General features: G+C 55.5%; 1 protein-coding gene across 2 annotated transcripts; it reads right to left on the reverse strand.

The window, feature by feature from the left end:
• Positions 1 to 3,400: 3,400 nt before the first annotated feature.
• Positions 3,401 to 15,733, reverse strand: DELE1 (DAP3 binding cell death enhancer 1). 2 transcript variants are annotated; one of them, XM_062188931.1, is made up of 13 exons: positions 15,602 to 15,733; positions 14,852 to 14,966; positions 14,651 to 14,768; positions 11,999 to 12,146; positions 10,960 to 11,133; positions 10,640 to 10,728; positions 10,444 to 10,540; positions 8,429 to 8,571; positions 7,518 to 7,676; positions 7,335 to 7,427; positions 5,701 to 5,860; positions 4,694 to 4,909; positions 3,401 to 3,917 (listed from the first exon to the last, which is right to left on the reverse strand). In XM_062188931.1, exons 1-12 carry the CDS (start codon positions 15,630 to 15,632, stop codon positions 4,695 to 4,697), a joined length of 1,542 nt encoding a protein of 513 aa, XP_062044915.1. In that variant the 5' UTR covers positions 15,633 to 15,733; the 3' UTR covers positions 3,401 to 3,917; position 4,694. The 2 variants fall into 2 exon arrangements, with proteins under 2 accessions (XP_062044915.1, XP_062044913.1); XM_062188929.1 differs by having other exon boundaries at positions 3,401 to 4,909.
• Between the last annotated feature and the right edge of the window lie 408 nt (positions 15,734 to 16,141).

Here is a 16,141-nt window from a genome sequence, read left to right on the forward strand (position 1 = left end):
TCCTTTCTACGACTGAAGAAAACGAGGCCCCCACACAGGTGGTCAGGGGTCCAAGGTTGGAGTCTCTGGGTCCTGATCAAGCCCCTCCCGGCCACAGTGGCCTCACGACAAGAGACCGGTGATCTTCTGTGTGGGTCTCTGGGTCCCTGAGAGGGGCTAGCTGTCTGGCACAGGGCAACACTTGCTGGTGAACTTGTTGAGGGGGTGTGTGAGTGAAGAACTGGGTACACACGGGGGTCACAGGACCCTTCTGTCAATACCGGAGCTCTGAGTAAGGCTGCCTTAGGAAAACGTGGCTCCGTTATGGAAGAACCAAGTCTGAGTGACACTGCTAGGGCAGCTGGTGCTGACTCCTCACCGGCTGGTAGACTCCTAGTGCAGAGCTGATGTTGGCAGGTGCAGAGACGAGGGAAGGAGGGGACCTAAGGAAGTGCAGCTGCTGGACCATGGCATGCCTCGGGGTCACAAAGTCCTAAAGCTGTAGCCCTTGAACCCCCCTCCCCCCAAAAAATTAGTCACAACTTGCATACAGGCATCTTTCCGGGCAGAATGCACAAGTTCCCATCTTCTCAAAGGAACATGTGACCTCCAGAAGGTTCCGCAGCCCTGCTGTGACATGCCCCAACCCTCCCCAGACACGGGCGAGTCCAGTCGTGAGGAGTCTGGACTTGACCTATTTCAACTCCTCATTTTATAGCCGGCGATAGAGAAAGGCAGAAACGGCAGACAGCTTGCCCCAGGCCCCGCGGCAGAGCTAGGGTTTGGATCTGGGATGGAGAAGATATTCTTTCTAATACATCAAGGCCTCTTCACCCGGGGTTCCCAGTGGAGCCTCAGCATCTCCGAGCCTGCTGCAGTACATGCAAGACTGGGAAGGAGCAGCAGTTTTCTGTGGAAAGGGCAGGCGCTTTCATCAGACTCTCACAGGGGTCTCGGACCTAAATACGATGAAGGCCCACTGCAACCCTGCAGGCTGTGCCTCCGCTCGGCTCCCCCGCACAACCTGGAGAAGTCCTGGCTGCTGCTCCTGCTCTGAGGCGAGAGGTCTTTGATCCGGTCGGGGTGGCCGTCCGTGAGGCCTGGGGTTCTTCCCGCGCCCCTCCTCGCACGCTGACAGCTGCACTTTTCCCACAACAGACTGAGAACGCCACGGCGCATATGGTGACAGAACTGGGTGTGCTGAACAGGAAGGTTACAGAAACTTCTTGACATCAGCCAAGATGTCAAAGCTGAGACTTTGGACATGTTCAAAACAGTTTCCACCAAGATAGGCTCTGTCCCCTGGGAGACGGAGTGAGCAGGCGAGCCAGCAAGCTCTCAGTTAAATGTCGTCTTAATTTGGAAAGCGCAGAGGGACACATTTTATCAATAGTCAGCCGCTCTCCAGCACCGGGACTGCCACGCAGTGCTCACTTGGAGCCTGGGGGCAGCTCAGAGATTGACAGGCAGCCTTCTTGTCTGTCACCCAGCTTCAGCTCGCTGACCCTGCCTCTCCTCTGGCTCAAACAGGAGTTGAGATGGCAACTGCTACCCCTGGGACTCTCGAGAGCAGCAAGTCCCAAAAAGCAAAAGATGGGAGAGGTGGGGAGGGAGTCTTGGCTCAAGCACAGCGTGGCACCTGGTGTGGACCTGGGAAATAGGTTAGTATTTTCCAACCCTACTCAGTGCTGGGTGTGATGTAATGGGGGCAGAGGGAGAAAGGGTACAATCAGAAACACTGCTTCAGCAAATGCCTTGTGTTTACTGGACAATTTCTAAGTGCCCAAAGTTGTCCAAGGAACAAGGTGGGGGTGAATCCTTGATTCATCCATTGCTGTTTAAAGCACCTACTACGTGCTGGGTAGGCGTGGAGCTGGGCGCTGGGTGGAGAGAAGGGAACACCTGCCATCACTCTCACTCACTGCAACTATTCACTGAGCATCCACTAAGCACTCTGCACTGGGCTGGCCCTGAAGCTCCAAGGGACCAAACAACCCTGTCTCCACCACAGGGTCAGGGTTCCCGGATCTCCATGCAGGGAAAGGCAGGCACTGGGGCTTCTGCAGAGGTCCCAGCTCGAGGGCGCCAGGTCTCCACACTGGGGCGCCCAGCATTCTCACCCAGGCCACCTCCTTGTCCTCCTCCCATATCTCCTCTCGGGGCAAAATGACGAGTCATTAATCATGGTCATTAATAACGGAATTCTCTTGGCAAATACAGAGCAGTTCCAGGTCTGCTAGTGAGCCGGCCCCTGGGGCTGTGTCAAGACTGCAGTGCCTGAAGAGCCAGGGCTTTGTCCCCTGACAGCACTGACAGCATCTCTCCCCCAACTCGCCCCCACCTTCTCCACAGGAAGCCCTTCCGTCCTAAATGGGAGCTCTTGAGAACAGCCCACCCCCGCTTTGGCTCCCCAAAGTGAACCATCGTTTAACTCAGCAGTGACTGCGGGAGCTGCACCTGCCGTCAGCACAGGACGCCCGTGGCCTCAGGTGTGGTCAGAGCTAAGCCACAATCACAGAATCCAAAGGCACAACAGGAGGGGAAGGGGCTGGGGAGCAGGCTCCATGGGGACGGCCGGCTGTGACACGGCCCCCAAGGGTGCCGGGGGCTGCCAGGCAATCTGTGAGGGAACAGGCTTCGTGCTGGACTTGGCGGTGCGGGACACATAGGGTTAACCAGGTTCTTCCCCGTAGCACTTCTTGGAACCTTGAATACGCTGATGTGTATTGTGAATCTATAAAAAGGGGACGTCTAGCACAGCCTTTCCCAAACTTATTTGACCACAAACCTCCCCCTGCCCCCTTTTTGGCAGAGACATCAGTGCCCTGCGCTGCTGAAGATGCTGGGCTGAGCCCCACCCCCACTGGGGCACTGCGCTAAAGGCGGGGGAACTGGGATAGGCTCGGAAGGAGACAGCTGTGGGAGGGGCCCAGCGGGGGTGAAGCCAGAGTGCAGGGTAGGCCCAGAAAAAGACCAGGGCCTGAGGGAGGCGCTGGGGGCTCCAGCAGTGGCCGGAAGCTGCTGGGCCAAGTGTGGCAGGGATCACTGTGAGGTTGGGAGAGTAGGGGTGGGGAAAGGTGCAAACCCCCCACCGGGCCCCCAGCCCCAGCCTGGGAATGCTGCCACCCTTGTACTGGCTGAGGGGGCTGGCCCTTCCCATTCCAGCGGTCCCTCCCACCCCCCACCCTCAACCACATCTATGCTATTGAACTTGGGCTAATATCCAGAAGCCAGGGAACAGAGCTATTCACAAATTCAGTAATTGGAGTCATTAGCGTTGACTCAGAAATCATTTTTTTCTAAGTCTCTCTCTTGGAGAAGCTTTTAAGACCCTTTAAATTGGTTAATGGAGAGTCTAGAGAGGAGGACGGAGCCTCGGCTTTCAGCATCCCCTGCCCATCTCCTTGGCTCTCCCCAACACGCTCAAGGGCAAGAATGATGAGATAATCCGATCTCTGCTTTATTAAACACCCCTACGATTCCGCACACCTTTCCCAAACAAGCACTCACAGTCCCCTGTCTGGCTCCGAGGCGCCTGGTGCTGGACTCCAGGTCCTCTCTCACGTCGGGAGGATGAGAGTCATGCCTGCGCCTAAGATCGCAGCGTGAGCCCGTGGCCTCCTGACACCCAGGGCAGCCCACTGCCTCCGCAGGCTGAGTGGGCACTGGGGCGTGCTCTGCAGACACACAGGTGTCTACATCAGGTCAGTCCTGTATGGCAGAGGGCACACACCACTGTCCGTGGTCTACAACAGAGGACACAGTACGGCGAGTCAGGTCAGGGCCGCCAGGGACGTCGCACACTTCCCTCTTGGTTGCTGTGCCATGCAGGTGCTTCAGGTTTTTGGGAGGTGCATGGACAATCAGCCTCTTCGTTGGGACTCAAGTGGTGAAGTCTGAGAACTCACAGGCTCTGTCTAGGACTGGAGTGAGAAGGTCTGGAAAAGTCAAGCAGGTGCAGACACATCCAGGCAGTCAGGGAGGGAGAGCTTCCTCCCCACTCAGAGGGCAAGGAGAAAGATCGCGACTCTCTCTACCGGGGATGAACAAAGGCGAAGGTCCAGGCCAGTCTCAGGGACGACCCGACTGTGGCCCTCCGGGCTCCAGCTGTTCATGGAACCACTCCCCCCACTTCTGCCGCCTCTCTGGACCTGGGCTCACCTTGAGGCCATGGTTTTCTTTAAATTACCTCCCCTTTCTTTTCTAAGTTAGCTTCATCCAAGCCATGCCGTCTGTAAAGCTACAGGTGGGCAGGCTGGTCACGCTGTCACATTCTGTGATAAACACACAGCTACTACACTAAAAAGACATGGATCTGAATCCTGCCCGAGGTCACCCTGTGAACCACAGAGGAGCAGGCGTCCGGTGTTGGCAGAGTCGAGGTGTGAGGAAGCTGAGGCCCGGGGAGGGGAAAGCTGAAGCTGTCTGCTCCAGGGCAAAGGCTGAGGTGAGGCCCAGGGTCTCGGACCCCTCGGCAGTTTCGCACAGGTCACCGAGTGAATCTCTGGTGCACAGACCAGGAATGACTGTGAATGCATCCGCCAAGTGGGGGAAACGGTCCAAGTCATTTGTTAGCTATGCACTTGAACCTGGGGTCTTGGGTGCCACTGGAGTGTTCACCCAGGGCAGTACACTGACACCCTATTTTTGTCATTCAACTTCCTGTGCCCACCCCCGGGCCCGGAGAGGCACTAGCCACTGTGTCTGACCGCACCTTAGCCAAAACCCAGCCTTAGAAGACTCCTCTCCAAGGACGGGGCGGTCCTGCTGGGGGCCCCGAGATGCCTGCTTCTGCACAGGAGGCCGAGGTTGCCCGTGCTCGAGGCATGTGGGAGGCACGAGGCTCCCACTAGCAAGGTGTTCAGGCTGCAGAGGGAGGGGCTGGAGAAAGACTTCAACCCAGTAACTGCCAGGTTGCTGGGCCCCGGAGCTACAAAAGAGGGGAGAGACACTCTTATTCATACTGTATTCCCAAACGCCTACTCTGCAGCAAAGTCTAATGTTATATATTTATTTATTTGAGAGGGAGAGAGAGAGCAAGAGAGCCCACTCTCCAAATGCCTACAATGGCTCCCCCTTAAGCCAGGGATTCAATGCAGGTCTCCCGCGTAGGTGGTGGGAACCCAGTCACGTTGAGTCCTCACCACGGATCCCAGGGTGCATTAGCAGGAGGGCTCTAGCGCCAGGTGTGGAGCTGGGCACTGAACCCAGGTACTCCAAAATGGGAGGCGAGGAACCCAATTAGAGTTGCAACTGCTGGACCAAACGCCAACACAAGCAAAGACTTTTTAAAGGACTTGGTTCCTCCCAGCATCGTGAACCCAGTCCCGCTCAGTGATTCCAGAGTCGGACTCTCCGAGCCCTAGGAGGGTGGTTCAGACAGTCTCAGGCCATCATCTCTCCTAAAAGTCACCAGCCAACTTCCATTTAGTCACCACCTGCTGTGTGTCACCCTGGGCTAAGACCTTGATTGTTATCTCACTTATCCCCATGACAACCCAACGAGTTAGGCACCACTATGACCCTTGTTTTTACAGGGTCAAAGACCTGAGTTCAGTGGCACAAAGAATTAAAATTCAGGTTTGTCTGATTCCAAAAGCTGTGCTCTTCACCATCAATGGGGCAGGAAATGATAAAGGACCAGAGATACTGCCAGCCCACTCTGTCACAGGGGACTCAGCTCGGGGGAGGGACCCTGTTCGCTTTGACATGCATCAGTACCTGCTGCCTTCACGGCAAACAGCGTCCGCAGCCTCTCCTGGGCGGGCTGGTTTCCCAGAGCCGCTGACTGCCGGTAACATCTCACAGCCTCTCCCAGACTCCTCTGCACACCAAGGCCCTTCTCATAGCAAATCCCCAGGTGGTACCTGCTCTGTGAGTCCTACAGGAAGAAGTGGACAGACACACACACACACACACACAGAGGACACTGGGAGGCTCAGCAAGGAGGAAGATGGAGCCAGGGCCCACCGAGCCTGCCCATACTGCGGACGTTAACTGTAAGACATCAGAGGCCCAGAGCTCGCCCAGCACGGGGACACGGGGACGCCTCCACCCGGGAGGATGCCAGCCTGAGCAGCGTGGAGGCTGCTCTTGCTGAGGCTGGCTAAAACAGGCAGAAGTGAAACCTGCAGGAAATACTCAGCCCAGTAATGGGAAACCTGGGAGCCAGGCTCCGTTATCTGGGGAACACAAGAAGGCAAGGGTGGAAGGGCAGCCTCCCAAAGGCCCTGTCTGCCTTCTTGAACCTCTGCCTATGAGGCTGCAAAGCCTGAATAACACAAAAGTGCTGCTCCTTTAAAAGGCTAAGCCTTGGGGCTGGCACTGTGGTGTAACAGGTAAAGCCGCCACCAACAGTGCTGGCATCCCATATGGACACCAGTTCCAGTCCTGATTGCTCCACTTCCGATCCAGCTCTCTGCTATGGCCTGGGAAAGCAGCAGATGATGGCCCAAGTCCTTGGGTCCCTGCACCTGCATGGGAGACCCGGAAGAAGCTCTTGACTCCCGGCTTCGGATCAGTTCAGCTCCAGCTGTTGCAGCCATTTGGGCAGTGAACCAGTGGATGGAAGACCTCTCTCCCTCTCTCCCTTTCTTTCTCTGGACCTTCCAGACACAACTCAGAACAGCCTGGTGATACACTCAAGGAAGACAGCACAGCAGACTGCCTTCCCGGGGGTTCAGTGACAACGCTCTGAGAGTTCCTGCAGTCAAGACCACTGCTGAACTCAGTACTCCCCAAACCAATCTGTCCACTGCAAGGACCAGTGCTCCATGGAGCGATCTCCAGGTCAGGCCTCCTGAATGCCAATGCTCATGTCCCCCACCCCCAGCGCCCAGCCTCTCCCCCTCCCTCGCCCCCTGCTTGTCTTTTGACTTCCCAGGCTGCCAGCACCTGCAGAGATGCACATTCCGCATGCCTGGCTAACAGAGGGTTCTCACACCTGCTCTCTCAGGTAGCTTTTGGTCCTCACAACAACCTCTGAATCGGGAGACAGGTGAGGCAGGTGTTACCATGCCAAGTTTAAAGATGGGCAAACAGGGTGGATCAAGAAGGCATCAGAGCAGTGTGTGTTGGTAAACATTTAACAGCTGGCTCGGGGCAGACAGCGGGAGCCTTGCTCTGCGCGTTCGGCAATGTCTTTGGAGTAGATTCTCACACCATTTCTGATTGCAGGCTAGGCGCACTATTGGGTCCACCCATGGGTCCTGCAGTAAGCAGACAGGGCTAAGGCTTCAAGTGCAGCCACTGCTGCTGGGGAGCACAGACGCACTTGGTTCTAACTCCCCCCCCCCCCAAGACACGCGCAGACTCAACACCCTGTTCAATAAGCTCGGACAGCTGAGATGGCATACCCCGTTGTCGGCGGCGAGCTGCAGGTACTTCACAGCTCTCTGCTCATCCAGGTGCGGCTCCTTGGTGAAAAGCACCCCGAGAAAAGCTTGGGCCTGTGGTCAAGGGCAAGGGGGAAGGCAGCTCAGTCACTTTCAGGCTCCCCTGCCCAGGATACCCGGGACACACCCGCCCTGGGCACTTGCCTCTCTCAAGCCCGAGTCCGCAGCCTGCTCCAGCATGGACATGGCCCTCTGCCGCTCAGCATCCCAGGACGAGGTGGAGCCCTGCAGCAGGCACCGGGCACAGCGGTACTGAGCCAGGCCATGGCCCTGGCTGGCAGCCAGCTGGTAATACAGGACTGCCTACGGCACAGAGCAAACACCCAGTCAGCCGGTGACTCTGTAAGCGCCTTGCTCTTTGGGCGAAATCTGAAATTTTACTTTCATTAAATAATATGTAATTATTATAGATGAGTCAGAAAATATAGATAAGCCAGCATTTAAAAATAGAAACATAACATCCCAGGAAATTCTAAAAATGATTCTTTGTTGAGTGCACAGCTTTCAAATCTCTTTGCATACATGTAAACATTATATACACACACACACACACAAAGTGTCTGTGTGCAGAGAGAGAGACCTGGATCACAGCACACTATTTGTAACCTTTTGTAACCTTTTTTTTTTTTAAATTAATACACCATGGGATGTCTTTTCCTGCCAATACAGACCTAGCACATAATGTAACGAACCAGTTCTCTACTGTTAAAGAACTTGAAGTCGCTGTCCCTTTTTCAGTCTTCACAGTTAGCAACACACTCCTGTATGTCGCGACTCTGTGACTTCTGCTCTTTAGAACGCATTAACCCATCCACCAGGGCACTGTTCCAGGCACTAGGAAACCACGGCAAAGATGCCAGGCCAGCCCTGACCTCCCTGAGTTCTAAGTTTTGAGAAGGTGGGAGCTTCTTTCTTGTATTTCCCTTGGGGCTGGACTGAAACAAGTGGGAGAGAGAAATGGGGCCTCCCACCACCCCAGCCCTGCTCATCTCCAGGGAGCACTCAGGGCAGTCCAGCATGGTGGACAGGCCCGGGGAGGGGAGGAGGCGCAATACCTTGCTCAGGTCCCTCGGGGTGCCTCTCCCACGCTCGTGACACAAGCCCACGTTGTACTGTGCTTTGCTGTAGCCACGGTCTGCAGCTTTCTGGAAGTAAGAAAAGGCTGCTGCGTCGTCCCCGTTCCTTACGTTCTCTGTCCCTGCACGAAAGCACAGGGTGTGGACACTTACAGCCCCTCCGTGCGCTGCCCCACGTCCTTGGCCAGACCCTCACGGGCTTCTCACTCGAACCCGGGCTCCTGCCTTCCTTTGCTATGCAAAACATCTGGCACGTATTTCTATCCTCCAAATACTTCACTGGTGTGCCACACATCCGTGGGTTCTGCCTTCCTACACAACCATTCAAGCCTCCTTCTCTTGGGAAAAGCCCTGCCCACAGTGCTGTCAATCAATGTGCCAATCAATGAGATGCTTTCTTAGGAGCGGAAACCTTGCTCAGGCTGGGCCGAGGGAAGGAAACGGCTCCTCCGGCTTGGTTCTGACAGGTTCCACCCATCCTGAGATCTGGTGGTCGGCAGACCCCAGCAGGTTCATTTCGTGACTCAGGTAGCCAGGGTGAGATCAGGCTGCAGCAAACCCTAACTTGTACAGGTGATACTGTTTCAAGATTTATTTACTTGAAAGGGACAGCATCAGAGAAAGAGGGAGACACAGGGACAGAGAGATCTTTCATTTGCTGGATCTCTTTCCAAATGCCCACAACAGCCAGGTCAGAAGCCAGGAATCCCATCTGGGTCTCCCACGAGTCCCAGTACTCAGACCATCATCTGTTGGCTGGAAGGTGAGCAGCTGGGACTGGAATGTACCTGGGTGTCACAGGTGGTGGCTTAACCTTCTGCACCTCAATGCCAGCTCCAGGTGGTGCCATTAATTTTGCTTTTTTTTTTTTTTTTCTCCTCTTTTAAGGTTTACTTATTTATTTGAAAGGCAGTTAGAGAAAGAGAGAGAGAGAGAGAGAGAGAGAGAGAGAGAGATTGCATGCACTGGCTTACTCCTCAAATGGCTCCAATGGTTGGCCGGGCCAGGCTGAAGCCATGAGCCTGGAATTCCACCTGGGTCTCCCACATGGGCAACAGGAAGCCAAGGACTTGGACCATCATCCACAATAGCAGAGAGCTGGATCAGAAGTGGAGCACCCAGGACTCGAACCAGCGCTCCGATATGGGATGCTGGGCACTGCAAGCAGCTGCTTACCCTGCTGAATCACAATGCTGGCCCCTGTCTACCTCGTCCCATGAGGAGACCGGGAACGGTAATATGAGAGTGGAGACCAGAAAGTCTACTCAGCTCATGCTGTTTTCACTGCCCAAGCCAAAAAGAAGAGAGGAAAGGAGCAGGGTGCAGCCGATTTTCACCTTGGAGCCTTTGCTTGTACGGCCTCTCCTGCCGGGGGCCTCTGCTTGCACCCCTCCACCCGGCTTCCCTTCCTGCAGGCGGATGCTTAGCCTACTACGCCACAGTGCTGGCTCCAGGAGCATTTTAAGAAGGCAGTAGACTGGGGCTGGTGCTGTGGCGTAGTGGGTAAATCCACTGCCCATAGTGCTGGCATCCCATATGGGCACCGGTTCAGGTGCCCAGCTGCTCCATTTCTGATTCAGCTCTCTGCTGTGGCCTGGGAAAGCACTAGAAGATGGCCCAAGTCCTTGGGCCCCTGCACCTGTGTGGGAGACCTGGAAGAAGCTTTGGTTCCTGGATTCAGATTAGCTCAGTTCCAGCCATAGGAGCCATCTGGCGAGCGAACCAGCGGATGGAAGACCTTTCCCATTCGCTCTCTCTGCCTCTGCCTCTCTGTAACTCTGCCTTTCAAACAAATAAGTAAATCTTTACCAAGAAAAAAAAGCCAAAACACATCTGAGAAATAATTCATCTCTGATGTCATCAAGCCAGCATCTGGTCTACCAACCTGGGAGAAAATAAAGTCTCTTATCTCCACCACTCTCCACCCTGACTGTATCTGACCCACCCTTTCTCATTCCCATCCTCCTGCCTAAAGGCACAGCCCTCCCAGTTACCCAGGAAGTTGAAGGCGATGGAAACACTGAGCTCGAAGAGCTGCTGAATGGAAGTCACGGCCTCCTCAAGTGGAAGAGCTGCTGACGTGTCTTGTTCCTGGGGAGGAAACACGAAGATTCTTCAAGGGATGGCTCATGGGGACCGCGGCCTGCCCAGGGGAAAGCTGGGGCTCTGAGTGGCCAGCGTTGACAGTACCTTCCTGTCTCCCAGGGGCCCAGGCTGGGCTGCTGTCGCCGTGGAGTCGGAGCTACTGCTGGCATGGAGCAAGGCCCAGTCACCGGGACCTGCAAGGCAAAGGCCGACACCCAGCCAGGGGCCAGGGGCAGTGTCATTCCACCTCCTAGCCGGCTCCCCCTTCTACCCAGCCTCTCCAGCCAGCAGTCCTGCCGGGCTCCGGAGGAACCCTGAAGGCACACAGCCTCATGGGAACGATGGGAATTCCCTTAGCTGGGATCTCCCAGCCTCCACTGTCCACCGCCCCGCTCCCCTCCCCGTTCCAGCAGGTGGAAACTGACCTTCCTCGGAGAGGTCCTGGAGGCCAGCTGCCTCCAAGGGGCTGCGCAAGGAGATGCTCTGGGGCCGAGTCAAGGGTTCTTCTGGGCTGTGCCTGGAGTCCCCAAGGCCAGTGTACCCGGGATTAGGAGCAGGAGTAGGGCCGTTGGCGAGGGGGAGAATGTGCCTCCGCAGTGCTGGCAAGAGCAGCGCGAGTGTGCAGGTCAGGAAGGGACCAGTGCAGCCTGCTCACCCTCCCTAAGGCTTTGGAGACCCGAGGAAGAATGGCAAAACCCTGACATTTCCTGCACGCTCCTCCTCCTTCCTCACGGCCCTGGAGAGCTGCCCTCCACGGGGGTCTCGAGGGGCCCATCCTTTTGCTGACCTCCCAGCCTACGCATAAGCCACTCCTCTGCAGTGCAGGAGGCAGCCACCTTCCCCACTGCAGAGCTGCAGCACCTAGCCCTTGTCCAATGGCAACAGTTACAGTCACAGGAAGATGGACAAGAACGTACAGTAACAGTTACCCAGCACTCACCTTGTCACCATTCACGAGCGGTACTGGGCGTGAGGCTCATTACACCTGTTTTACAGGTGAGGGAACTAAGGCACAAGGCAGTTGCAAGTGACTTGTGCAGGGACACAAGACCAGGAAACAGGGCCCCTGGGGCTTCAGTTCCTGGAATCTGACTCCAGAGCCATAACCACTAGGCTATACTGCTCCTGTGTCATGCCACTTATAACAGATCTCTAATGAACACTTATTTATTCATGAATGACTGAAAAACTGACCAGAAAATGACCTAACTGGCTAAAGGTGAGGCAGGAGGCCACACCCAGGATCTGCAGTAGCCGGAACCTCTCGGGCTCTCTCCACAGGAGGTGATGGGAAGACAAGGAAGGACACCCAGGGGGCAGGTGTGGCCACGCTGTGGGTGGACAGAACTTCCCAGGGTTCTGCTTCCTCTGACTCCAGATAGGAAAGGCATGGAGCTCTTTTCCTGAGGTGTGTCCTGAGATGCTGCCCAGCCCAGCCCTGCTGTCCCGGGGCTGAGAACTCACAGGAGTGCGGCTGCCACGGGGCGGATGGGAGGAAACGGTCCAGGGGACTGCGCCAAGAGCAGTGTTCCGGCTGCTGCGGTCCTGCAGGCAGGGAAGCCTGGGAGTGGATCTGCCTGGCCAGCTGCAGGGCCAGCACGGCCAGCGTGCCCTGGGGAAAACAGTACCTTAGGGACCCGGTCTGCCACTCATCAGAGCTCCAGACCCAGTCTTCAGATCAAAGATCATTTCCTCCGGAAGCCTGTCCTGGCTCCTGGCAGGGCCAGCTCCCCACTACGTACTCTTACAACACTGAACTCCCCAGAGCCCTGATGGCATCCGCACTTAACCTATCATCTCTACAGTCATTCTTCATCCAAGGTCTGTTACTCTTGTTCACCTCTAAGCACGATGAGGGCAGGAACCATGTATGACCTGCTCACCAGCACTCCCCTGGTGCTCACCACGGTGCTAAGAAACAGTAGGAGCCTAATAAATGCATACCGAGTAAATGCCTATATGCAGGACTGAATAAACAAAGTCTAGGCAGCACCAGGATCACATGGTACGCTGGGGCTTAGCCACACATGCAGCCACGGTCAGTGCTCCCCAACGGGCCCTCTGCAGCCTGGCACAACCAAGCGATGGCACCAGCACACACAGTGACAGGTGTAGGCGTATTCAACATGTCTCTTCCCTGCGAGGTCGGCAAGAAGCCCTGAGCTCACGCTCATCCCACTGACTGCTGGGTTTTCTGTCTCTTTCCATGCTGCTTGTTGCAACAGGCACTGTGTACAAAAGGCAAATCAGACAGACAAAGTCTCTGCTGGCATGAGGTTCCTGTACTGCATCGAGAAAAACAAAACCCAAGCACACAGAGAAATAAATACAGTAACTACTGCTGTGGGGCTCTGGAACTCATGGAGGACTTTAACCCCCAAAGCCTTAAGCGACTGTTTCTAGGAGGGTGGGAAATTAATCCAGTTATGGTGTTTAAGAAGTGGGCTGATGGGGGCCGGCGCTGTGGTATAGTGGGTAAAGCTACCGCCTGCAGGGCTGGCATCCCATAAGGACGCCGGTTCGAGTCCTGGCTGCTCCACTTCCTATCCAGCTCTCTGCTACAGCCTGGGAAAGCAGTAGAAGAAGGCCCAAGTCCTTGGGCCCCTGCACCCACATGGGAGACCCCTAAGAAACTTCTGGCTCCTGGCTTCGGATTGGCACAGCTCTGGCTGTTGTGACCAATTGGGGAGTAAACCAGTGGATGGAAGATGTCTCTCTCCCTCTCTTTCTCTCTCTCTCTGCCTCTCCTTTTCTGTGTAAGTCTTTCAAATTAATAAATAAATCTTAAAAAAAAAGGAATATTGTGCTACGCTGCCACTTGGGATGCCTGCATCCCATAGAGGAGTGCCTGTTCAAGTTATGGCTACTCTGCTTCAGATACAGCTTCCTGCTAATGCACCCTGGGAGGCAGCAGATGACTCAGTGCTTGGCCCTACCGGCCAGCAGGGAGAGCTGGACAGAGTTCCAGGCTGCTGGCTTCCACACGGCCCAGCCTGGATGGCAGGCATTTTGAGGACTGAACCAGTGAATGGGCGATCTCTCTTTCTCTCTTACCTTTCAACAATAAAAAGTTTTTTTGTTTTTTTTTAATGAAAATTATACAGGGCCAGTGTGTGGTACAGTGGGTTAAGCTTCCACCTGTGATGCCAGCTTTCCCTGTGAGTGCCACTTTGTGTGCAAGCTGCTCTACTCCTGATCCACCTCCCTGCTAATGCAGCTGGGAAAGCAGCAAAGATGGCCTGAGTGCTTGGACCACCACATGGGAAATTCAGATGGAGTTCCAGGCTCCTGGTTCCAGACTGCCCCAGCCCCAGCTCTTATAGCTGTTTGGGGAGTGAACCAGTGACAGAAGATCACTTTCTGTCTGTCTCTCTTTCTAATTCTGCCTTTCAAAGAAATAAATCTTTTAAACAATGAAGATTATGTTTTCCTTGCAAGATTTTTATATGGCTCAAGCAAGATAATGAATGTATCATACTTTACATGAATAACTAGTGCTATTTACTATTATTTGTTGTAAGCTCCATGAAGGCAAGAAATAAATCTTCCTTGTTCTCTGCTATGTCCCTGATGCCTAGCAAGAACACCTGACTCAGAGACGGTGTTAAGTGAATGCTTACTGAATTAAATGAGGAATAAATACATATTTGGGGAGGAGTGGTGGCAAAGACTCCACGAATACATTCCAATGCCATCTGTTGTATGAACGTAATGATGCCTAGTTCCTGTTTCTAAACCAGGCTATACTTTCATATATGACCATTCTTTTTTTTTTTTCTTTAAAAATTTATGTATGTGTGAAAGGCAAAGTGACAAACATAGAGGGAGAGACAGAGAGAGATCTTCCATTTGGTGGTTTACTCCTTAAGTGCCTTCAAGAGCTAAGCTAGGCCAGGAGCTAAGCCACATGAGTGGCAGGAACCTGAGTATCTCTCAGGGACATTAGCAGGCAGCTTGATTGGAAGTACACGGAGTAGCCAGAACTCAAACCATATATTTCAAAATGGGATGCGGACATCCGAGTAGTAGTTAAACCTGCTGTGCCATACATACTGCTTGCCTCAGGATCATTCTAATTCACACCAAAAGTCAAGGACAGAGCTGGGGATGCCTTACCCATGATAATGCATCCCACAGAGTGTTGGGCGAGACACGAGCAGACATCCAGTGGAAGGCATCCTTCCACCCATGGTTCCTTGGACCCCGTCTTGTGCCCGGGCCATGGGTGCGTGACCTAGATGATGCAATGAGGGGCTGTCAAGTTCTGTCCCACACGGGGGCAAAGAGAAGTCAGGGGGTGGAATGGCAGTGTCTTACCGCTGAAAGTTGGGCACAGGGACCAGCAGTGTGGAGGCGGCTGCCTGAGGCCCATCTGGGCTGGTAGACTTAGGAGTCACACTTTGAAGGTCAGATCCCAGCAGGCGGGGAAGAGCTGTGCAGTGCAAAAAGGATCAGTCACCTCAAGAGGAACAGGACTCAGGCAAAGGTGCCCCAACCATCTCCCCGCAGTCCTGCACCTGAGTTCTACCCAGGAACCCAGGCAGCACTGGTGCCACTTCTCAATGGTTCCTGAACAAAGATATACGTGCAAGTCTCTGCCTAGATTCTAGGGTGCCACCCAGAGCCAGTTAACCAGGGCCCTTTAGCGTAGAGCATCCACATGTAGATCCCCCATGTGACTGATGCCCTCCTGTGGCTGGCAACCACAGTTCTATGACCACATATTCATACACAGAGTCTCATCCAGTGCTTGGAGCAAGGTCTGAACCCTCCCTCTGCTCACTGGCTTCCTACTCCACTCGCCTCTCGCCATCTTCCATCGGCTCTGCCCACTGTTTCCTCGCCTGACTTCTCCCCCTCCACTAGCTCCTCCCAACTCCTTGCGCCTAAGTCCCTCCCCTTTCCATTAGCCCCTCCCACCCAATGCAAGCTGATCCTCGCAGAAGCCCCGCCCCCGCTTAATGCCCCACCCCCTGTCCCTAGCCCCGCCCACTGGCGCTGTGGCGTCTTCCTGCAGCCCTGGCTCCAATTCAGCATCTGCCGCCTCGCCGCTCCCACGCCCCTTACCTCGGCCCAGCAGTCCCGACAGGCGCCACATGTCGCCGGCACCACGGGGAGCTCGCAGCCGAAGACGCGCGGCCACGCCGCGGGACGGCGACTCCAGCGGCCGCCGTGCTGTCCCGAGCGGCCGAGTCCCCGAGGAAGCTCTCAGACAGCCAATTAGAAAGGAGCCCGGCCGGAAGGACGGCGCTGGGCCAGAGGAAGTGCGGGCTGTGGGCGTGTCCCGGGCCGGGTGGCCGGCCGCGCGGGCGTGGGGCGCCCTTGGAGTCCCCCCAGGAATGCGCAGGGCGCGCAGCGGCCGGGGCCCGGGGGGCGCTGTGGAGCGCCCCGGAAGCAGGGCCGTGGGGAAGCGGGGCAGAGCGGCTCCGGGGACGCCAGAGGGCCCCGCGGGGTTGCCAAGGTGGTCTCAGCCAGCCTCATGGGCCGAGCTTCGCGTCGGGGGTGCGGGGCCGGGCCCGCCCGGGCTCTGAAAGCTGCGGTCCGGCGCCGCCACACTGCAGCTTCCGGCCGACCCTTGCCTTTGTGCGCCACGGCGGTGTCTGGTGG

This window comes from Lepus europaeus, chromosome 4 (genome assembly GCF_033115175.1).
Source record: "Lepus europaeus isolate LE1 chromosome 4, mLepTim1.pri, whole genome shotgun sequence".
Taxonomy (NCBI): Eukaryota; Metazoa; Chordata; class Mammalia; order Lagomorpha; family Leporidae; genus Lepus; species Lepus europaeus.

Excerpts from the sequence above, each read along its gene's own strand:
- DELE1 (XM_062188931.1), bottom strand. The coding sequence starts at position 15,632 with ATGTGGCGCCTGTCGGGACTGCTGGGCCGAG. Across the intron at positions 11,134-11,998 it reads CCCGTGGCAGCCGCACTCCT|CACTGCGGAGGCACATTCTC; the intron begins GTGAGTTCTCAG and ends TGCTCTTGCCAG. Across the intron at positions 4,910-5,700 it reads GTTTGCCGTGAAGGCAGCAG|CTCCGGGGCCCAGCAACCTG; the intron begins GTACTGATGCAT and ends CCTCTTTTGTAG.